General features: G+C 40.3%; 1 protein-coding gene across 1 annotated transcript; it reads left to right on the top strand.

The window, feature by feature from the left end:
* Positions 1–6,785: 6,785 nt before the first annotated feature.
* LOC145495053 (uncharacterized) lies at positions 6,786–8,733 on the top strand. Its single transcript, XM_081474632.1, has one exon. The coding sequence runs from the start codon at positions 7,015–7,017 to the stop codon at positions 8,716–8,718; it is 1,704 nt and encodes a 567-aa protein (XP_081330758.1). The 5' UTR covers positions 6,786–7,014; the 3' UTR covers positions 8,719–8,733.
* The last annotated feature ends 624 nt before the right edge of the window (positions 8,734–9,357 follow it).

Here is a 9,357-nt window from a genome sequence, read left to right as displayed (position 1 = left end):
AATTGTGACGTCGATCTTCTGTGATCTGTTACTGAACAGACGCACGACAACATGGAATCTGCTTGTTTTATATAATAAAGAAACAAAAAATGTTAACAACGTGATCTATACGTCTGACCTCCGATAGATAATAATTGAGAACCAATCAAAATGCGAGAATAATTTGACTTATATAAAATTACATGTACAGGTGTAGGCTGTGGTCTCGTCTTTATTGACATCTATAGCTGGCAATCTCGAGCACCATCACTAATAAAAATAATTTTACGATGTCAAAAGAAATGCAAGATCTGTAGTGAGTATTTCCATGCAGCTTATTTTAACACTACTATTGTAAGTTTTTAAAAATAGTTATGTTTGTTTTGTTTTTGTTGTAGGATCTCTACTAAAGCTTTTAGTGATCAAAATGCGAGGTCATGAAGGTTGCTCGTTTCCCGCTTTTGACAACTCTTTTTGTAGTGGTTATGGCCGGATACGTCATAAGCCATTTAAGGTTGCGACCTGGAGGGTAAACGTTCTCGAATTTTCCTATTACGCTGTCATCACTGTTAAAGGATCGAACCAAATCGATTGATCGATCAAATCAAAATACATACATACCGTAAATCCTCAATTAGCGCCCGGGACGCTTATTTCAAAATTAGGAGAAGATGGGGGCGCTTATTCAAGAGGAGCGCTTAACCAAGGTGGGGGGAAGGGGGACGCTCATTTAATTTTTTTTTCCAAATCGTGGCCTGACATGATCAATTATTTTTAATACATCATCTGCGCGTTACAACAACATAAGCTGTTTATCAACATAAAAATCTGATCCTTCACTTAAAATCGCGGCACCGTTAGTACTTAACGTGTTCAACGTGTTCACTTGACGTGTTCTCAAACTGAAACAATGTACAAACCTAATATTGCACGACGAAAACTATACATCCTTTGTTGGTTCAGTACTCGTCCAAAAAATGAACAATGATGAGGGGGGAGGGGGTGTGCGCTTATTCGAGGGGGGTTCTTATTTCAAATTTTGGCCGATAGGAAGTGCGCTTATTCGAAGGAGGCGCTTACTCGAAGGGGGCGCTAATTCAAGGGTTTACGATACTTTACAATTAAAGAAGAGCAATGCAAAAAATTTGGTTCTGTGAAACACACACACACACACCAAACAAAAAACAACAAATGTAGCAAATACCATGCTTTGAATTACGTTACTGCAATTTTTCGCCATATAGTATCATCTTTATCCATCCCAAAGACTGATTCTTTGAAGATCTTGTGGGAAGGTAATACCCTCCGGGTCTACTCAAACGGCTACAGTCAAAAAAATTACTAAACTTGAAGTAATTGAAAGAATATACTGATACTATTGAATAATTTGATATTTTTCTCGAAAACTATTTGCAGCGAGCGAAAATGAAAATAGAAGCCGTTGATGTTTACATTCCATATTAAATATTGTTCATTCGATGTTTCAGTTGTTAATTTATTGTTACGCCTTGGAACGTATGTTATCACGCACTTTTTTTCCTGTTTAATCATCATCACTTTAAATGTGACAGTCGCAAAACTGAATGAGACCTGGCTAAAATGCCTTTGAAAAAATTGACAAGTACGATGTCCCATATTGCCATGACCTTTTTGCAATGGAATCTTAGAAGCTTTGAATATTGACTAAATTCAGCAGAATAAATGAATCCATGGAGGTGCCTCAGTAAGGTAAGGGTTTAAAATTCAAGACTCACCGAGGTACTGAAATCCTTGTTGGACTTAATTAAACGATGTTAGAGGCCTGACAACACATGAAATCGAGTTTGACGTGGGATGAGCCCTTCAATGATCGTTCAGTGCCATTTTCCTTTTGTACTGAAGGCATGATCAATAATCCATGCAATTCCGATAATTTTAAGTTTTTTTTTTTGTTTTTTTTTGCAATTGAATAGCCTTCAGTTGCATTAAACCTGCGTTCCGGCGCTGTAGTATTTTACACAGGGTTAGGAACCAGTTGGTCCTGTGCTCGATTTCTTTTTTGTTGTCCAATTAGAATGAAAATTATTTTAGAGGAAAAACGTTTCAACAGGAATAAGCCAAAGGTGGATGCTACGAGGCCGTGGGCCAGTCCTCGTTTAACAGATTTACAAATAAGAAGGCAATTAACTCAAGTTCTGGAAAGAGAGGCTCTATATACTAAAGGTGCTTCCAGCTAAATACAGTTACATGTACTTGTGTTTTTTTGCAGGCGGATGATACGCCTGGTCAGTCTATCTGTATGCCACTTTGTCAAGCAAAAAGCTGGAATGGAGAGGTCAAGATACATATCAGTTATTTACCGATTGGGAGGTCCGTATAGTGAAAAACTGTGACCGAGGCTTTGGGTATTTTCAATTCCGAGGTCACAGTTTTTCACTGACACGGACCGACCGTAGCCGTTGAATAACTTTAAATTAAGTGAAATTAAATTTTTCCCCCATCTTTCTCAAACGACATTTATAATTATTGACATTTTCCAAACACACATCGTTCGCGTTCCCTACCGTGACCGTGGTCAGAGATAAGAAAATCCGGACCACGCCAAGAACCAATCAGATTGCAAGCTGATTGATTGTTTCAAACCAATCACTCGTTACCGCGCCCTGTTGGAACAAAATAAACAGTATATTATCTATTTTTGTAGTTGACACATTTCAAGCTCTGAATTTTAATGAAGTAGTAAGACTTTTTTCTCTTGTTAGGGAAACATCAACGTCTTCCACATGACGCCCTTATGGCTTGAAACACATGCGTCATACATCGCTTCGAACGCACAGCATCCGCTGCTCAAATCACTTTCAACGCGGGCTCATTAGCACAGGCTGCGCTGCTCAAGGTTCCACTGATACCCGCAGGTGTCTTAACAGATACCTTACCGCTGACTGTTGAGATCACAGTCGCGCATGACATCAGCATTGGGCAAGGTGCTGACAGCGATATCAAATATGGTGTGTCAGACGGTACCAGATTTATCGGCTTTGGAACATGCGATAAGGGAAATTATGCCGATGATTCCCCCTGCTACGGAATGGAAGGCGTGTCCGGCGTCAGTTTAACGTCTCTAAGACATGATCCAGTTGGTCCAAAGACCAGCGACTCTTTCTACCCCGGTCAGTTTGTCTTCACTCTCACTCTCTCTGAACCAAAATTAATACAATATGGTTTCTCGAAAGAATGCTTAAAGAAAGTTTATAACCTCCCCTTTGTTACCACGCTCGAAACAAAGCTTCAATTTTTTCAATATAAAATTATTCACAACATACTTCCAACTAGGTGTTCCCTTTTCCGTATGAAGCTATGCGATTCTGAAATTTGTCAGCTATGCAAAATGCAACTGCAAACATTGCCTCACTTATTTTACCTTTGTTCTGTAATTTCCAATTTCTGGTCTGCATTTCAAAATTGGTGGTTTGAAAAACATAATAACTCTCACCGAACGTAATATCCTTTTTGGTTGGCATGATAACACCAAAAGACATTTTAAACTGTCACCTTGGTGGCCAAGTATTATATCTTTTGCACTATCCAAGACAGCGATGATGTACCCTTTGACGGCTTTCCTTCTTTACTTAAGAACAAATTAAATACTTCACAACAAATAGCAGTTAAAAATAAAACCTCTGACAGTCTCAACAAAAGGTGGAAAGAATTTATTTGAGTTTTTTTCATTTTACTTACTTAGTTAAGTTATTAATTAATTTAATCAATTCTTAATTTAGTAATTTTTTCTTTTTTTTTTTGCAAAGTACCTACTCAAAATGCTGTACTTTGTAATAGTTTGGAATTCTTTTTTTGTTTGTATTTTTGTAACACATCATTACCTTCTGTATTATCTTTTGTATCTCCTTTTATTGTCCTATTGTAGTTCATGTTGTAATAATAATAATAATAATAATAATAATAATAATAATAAATGTCTTCACTCTCAAGCTGGATGAACGCTGGGGATCGTGCTACACTGCGCATGACGCAGGCTTCGTGAGGACCGCTGCCTACGACAACAGACTGGTTCTCAGCAAGGGACTCATCCTCGAGGTTTACAAGGGTGATGCAGGAGAGAGGGTCAGGATCAGGTTCATAAAAGTCACTGTTACAAAAGATTCTTAGGCGATAAAATCTAAGAAAAATGCGATTTCAATCTGTACCTGATATCAATGCAACAAAATGACTTTATTGCTCACCAGTATAACGCCTTGAATACTAAAGAGTTAATTAATGAAGATGCAGTTCACCTAGACGCTCAATTGCAATTTTGTCGGAAAAGTTTCAAAGCATAGTTGCCATGGCAACATGGGTGACGTGGAGAGTAAAAAGCTATATCGGGCCATAGGCAAAGAAAGTTTCAACCATTAGTAAAGACTATTTCAGTACAGAGGGGTTTTCAATGGACCATACCCTTATTCTTGGTATTAAGAAAATGCTATTAATTTGCATTTGAAAAGACTCCCCACATCATCCTCAGTTGCAAGCTAGTTCCAGTCCAATACCAAGTATACGAAAATAGTGTCCCGAGTGTCGCTTAACCAATAACAAAGCAATCACTCTGGCCAATCAAAAAGCACACAGACAATATCCAGTGAACCAATCAGAGCTATACGGAAATACATGCAGCTGATGCAAAGCGCGGGAAAACGAGAGCAAACGAATCACGATCGGTTTTAGTTTTCCTTCAATCAGATGAAAAAGAGGTAAGAGATTTTTAAGCCAATTGCCTAGCGCAGTGCAAAACAAATTACTTTTCGAAACTCAAGTAGTTATTTTTCCCAGTTTTGCATTGCAGCCCGTGCGCTTGTCCGTTGTGAAAGTATTATAATTAGAGTCACTACTTTGAAGACCCATCTTGTTGAAATCAGTGTCGTGAATTGGTCCAAACTCTCATCAGGATGTCCAAAGGCCATGGAAAATGAAACTAAATAGAGCTAGTCCCTGTCAAAGGCCTTATTCCCACTTTAATACCTATCAAGTTGATTAGAGCAGGCTCTGTTTTAGAATTCCCAGGAGAGTTTTAGAAATAGCCAATCCCGTGACGAAGATTGCACCCACGTGGACGGCCTAAGGGCTGGTTTTCACTGACCATGGAGTCGTAGTCTGTGTCGTAATCAGAAGTGTACAACGATGCAATCTAGTGAAAATCAAACCGACGGAGTTGGAAGAAGAACACCGATTCTGGTTATGGCTCGGTCGCTTATGATCCAGTCAAAACTAGATTATCGGAGTAGAGAGCAGAAGTGGAAGAATTTACCAATCACAATGCTCGATTTTGGGTCTTGTGATTGGTTGGTCCTTCCACCTCTGCTTCCGATTCCCACAATTTAGTTTTCACAGGATCATGAGCGACGGAGTCGTAAACAGAATCAGAAGGAATGGAAACGTTCTGATTCTTCCGACTCCAATTCCGTCGAGCTTGTGACTCCGCTTACGACTCCAATTTTTCACTAGATCATAAGCGCTTTTGCGAATCCGGCTCCAACTCCGACTCCGACTGCGTCGCTAGTAAAACTGAGCCTTAAGCGGCGTTGCACGCCTTTTTATCCTCCTCGAAAACATCTACGCTACGCGAGTGGCAACATTACCCACGAAAGAACTGGGTACCATGTCTTAAAATAACTTAAGAGAGATTACTTGAGAATAAGGCCGGGGAATCACAGTCTTACACTTTGTCCTTTATCCTTGGGCACATTATGGGCAAATACTCACTCACAGATTGATCGACGAAAGTTCATGAGATTACAAAGTCCGATAGGTGTAGCCAATGAATACATCATTGCTGTCCATATGGTAAAGCTTATGCCCCGCCCTTATCCCTTTCTATGCTTCTCCCAGCGTGGCGAGTGTAATAGACATAAACCCCACGCGCTTGCCTCAGAGAGGAGTACCTTTAAACGGACACAAGCTTTTAATGTAACAATATTCTTCTGCCAAGATTTTAATTTAGTCACAGTTACGACCTATGTAAATAGTCAATGCACAGCAGTGTGCTCTTTTTTACTAATTCTTTGCAGCATAATATTATTAAGGTGTCGTAAGTGTAAGGATATGTCTGCGTTATTAAACCAACGTTTTTAAATGTCTTCAACGTTCCTATTAAAATAGGCTGGCTGTTTTGGAGAGGTTCGACTGTAGAAAAGAAACGTTTCTTAATTCGATAGGATGTCCGGTAATTTAAGAAATTAACTGGTAGGTGATTAGGTAGAATCTCATCCACAAGTATTGCGAAGGATTACCGTGCCCTAATTTGTTTCTCCGATTAATTCTGTGAGGAGTTCCCGCAAACATATCCGCGTTAACCTTATCTGAATCGGCCTTTTTTTGGTCCCTAGGGACAGAGGTAGGAGAGCTTTTTGAGGCCCTAGCCCTGTACCTCTTAGAGAATGAGAGCTGTGATAATGAAATAAAAATGAAAGATATTTCCTTTGAGGTTGATAACTTCGAATGACCATTTCATATCACGTAGGAGTGACGTCATTACTTCTAAACAGTAGCCCTCTTGTATTCGTCATCTTGAACTTCAAGAGTTTTCAAACGTTACGAGATCACCAAAAGGGCTCAAATATACTCTAAACCGATAAAGAAGGCTAAAGTAATCTAAGAATGTAAAATTTACTCCAGAGTAGTTTTTGCTCCAACCATGGAAAATTCAAAATTTTGAAAACCATGCCCGTCAGAAAAGGCTGCCATGAGAAAATCAAGTTTCTTGAGCAATCATAGACATGCCAAACTGGTTCTCCAGCAAATTTAATGAAACATGTCAACTTTGAGGTTGTTGTAATATTAACTTGTGGGTACCCCTCTGTGGAGTCCCTTACGTTTTCGTGGGCCGCCCCACATCTCGCGAACATGTGAGTTGGCTTATGTCGGACATTGTGTTGACAGTGTTTAACGTTGCGTTGAGTATTTGAGCCTTATCTAAAGCTATCTTACAACATGGTGTCAGAAGTGAAAACCTTTTAGAGATTGCAAGGAGTTTATCAGGGCTTGGCTGAGTTACAAACCGCGATGGCTGAGCGAGATACGAGAACTCCAGGTCCTTTGGTGCTCGATGCAAACGCAGCGGACAACTGGAGAAAGTTTTTAATGCAGTTTGAAATTTATCTTGTGGCGAAAAGCAAAGATGACAAACCGGACAAATTGAAGGTAAACATGTTACTTCACTGCGCTGAACCCGAAGCGATTGAAGAATATAGTCATTTTGTTTACAATGCTGGAGAAGACAAAGAATGTTTTGCGGATGTTTGCAGCAAATTTAAGGCACTCTGTGAGGGAGCAAGGAATGTCATTTATGAGAGGTTAGTGTTTAATAAGCGTAACCAGAAAGAGGGAGAGCGAGTTGATAACTTTGTCAGCGAACTGAAACGGTTGTCGCTAACATGTGAATTCGGCGAACTACGAGATTCGCTAATAAGAGATCGAATTGTGGGAGGTGTATTATCTGATGAGCTGAGAGGGGAACTGCTAAAGAAACCTGATCTAACCCTACAGAAGGCTCATGATTATTGTCGTACCTTTGAAGCCTCAGAATTACAAAAGTTCAAGTTCAACATTCAAGCGAGTGCTGGAACTGAGCATTCATTAGGAATTCAGCCTGTTAGAAAGTCAAAAGAAGCTGACAAGACAGCTGCTCGTTGTTGTAAGTTTTGTGGTTACAAGCACCCATTTACTCGACCATCTCGTTGTCCCGCATTTGGAAAACAGTGCTTAAAGTGTAAGAAAGAAGGTCATTTTGCCCAAGTGTGCCCAGGGAATGTAAAAGAAGGTTCGAAAGTTGATTTAGTGCAACAAGAAAGTCCACCAGACCTAGACACTCAGAATATGAATAAGGAGGTACATACCTATTTTGGATCTATTGAACTGGACAGTGTTTCCGATTCCAGGAAATCAACAAAGAGCCTTATCACTCTTAAGATTGAAGGGCAGAATGTTGAAGTAAAAGCAGACACAGGTGCAGAGGCTACCGTCATACCCTTTCATCTGTATAAGAAAATCTCAAAAAAACCTCTCCAAAAGATTCAGCAACCCTTGAAAGGCTGGCTTGCAACTAAGCCCATTCATCCAAGAGGCTGTTTACGCCTTCAAACTCAATACAAGAATCGTCAAATGAACCTGTTGTACCTTGTTGTTGACGGGAACTTTACATCCTTATTGGGATGTGATGCCTGCTTGGATTTAGAAGTCCTTCAGTTTATGAATCTCCAACTGATAGATACACCAGTACCTAATCCAGCCATGCCGGATACGCCAAGAGCACGTGGAGACCAGACCATCTTCCAGAAGGACCCAATATTGAGGGAGTACCCAGATTGTTTCAGTGACAAACCCGGCACACTTCCAAACAAAGTACATCTGGAAGTTGATGCTTCAGTACCCCCAGTTGTTCACCCTCCCAGGAAAATTCCAGTTGCTATGCTGGAGCCAGCACGAGAGAAACTCAAAGAGATGGAAGAAGATGGTATTATCGTGAAAGAGGATGAGCCTACGTCGTGGGTCTCATCAATGCTAGTTATTGACAAAAGAAAGGTGAAGGATAAACGAAAGGACACTCCACTGTCAAAGGATGATGTCAGAATTTGTATTGACCCAAGAGATCTTAACAAGGCCCTGAAAAGACCCCATTATCCAATGGTTACCGTAGAAGAAGTTGCAAGCCGACTTTCAGGTGCAAAGAGTTTCACATCACTTGATGCATGCAGTGGATACTGGTAACTCCCCGTAGATGAGGAGAGTTCCAAACTCTCGACTTTTAACACACCGTGGGGGCGATACCGATTTACAAGACTCCCTTTTGGTATCTCATCAGCCCCTGAAATCTACCAAAGGGAGATGGACAGACTGTTTGAAGGGGTTCCTGTTGAAATCATGGTGGATGATTTCCTGATACATGGTAAAGATCAGCTTGAAGTTGATGACAAATTGAGAAGAGTACTTGACAAGAGCAGGGAGGTAGGATTGAAGTTCAACCCTAAAAAGGTGAAGCTTAGAGTACCAGAAGTAAGTTATGTTGGACACCTGTTCTCATCTGAAGGTTTGAAACCAGATCCGGAGAAGATCAGAGCCATTAATGAGATGCCACCCCCAGAAGACAAAGAAGGTGTACTTCGCATACTAGGAACTGTGAATTACCTGAACAAATTCATCAAGCACAAGGCTGACATACAAGAACCCATATCGCAACTTACCCAAAAAGATGCAGCATTTGTTTGGGAAAAGCCACAACAAGAGGCCTTCGACAATCTGAAATCAGTCATCACGAGTGCACCTGCACTAGCTTATTTTGACAACAGCAAGGAAACAGTGCTAAATGTAGATGCAAGTAGTAAAGGCCTTGGTGCAGTGATCCTACAG

Source organism: Orbicella franksi, chromosome 8 (genome assembly GCF_964199315.1).
Source record: "Orbicella franksi chromosome 8, jaOrbFran1.1, whole genome shotgun sequence".
In the NCBI taxonomy this organism is placed as follows: domain Eukaryota; kingdom Metazoa; phylum Cnidaria; class Anthozoa; order Scleractinia; family Merulinidae; genus Orbicella; species Orbicella franksi.
Note: the sequence above shows the minus strand (reverse complement) of the source record. Positions and strands in the feature narration are given on the sequence as shown.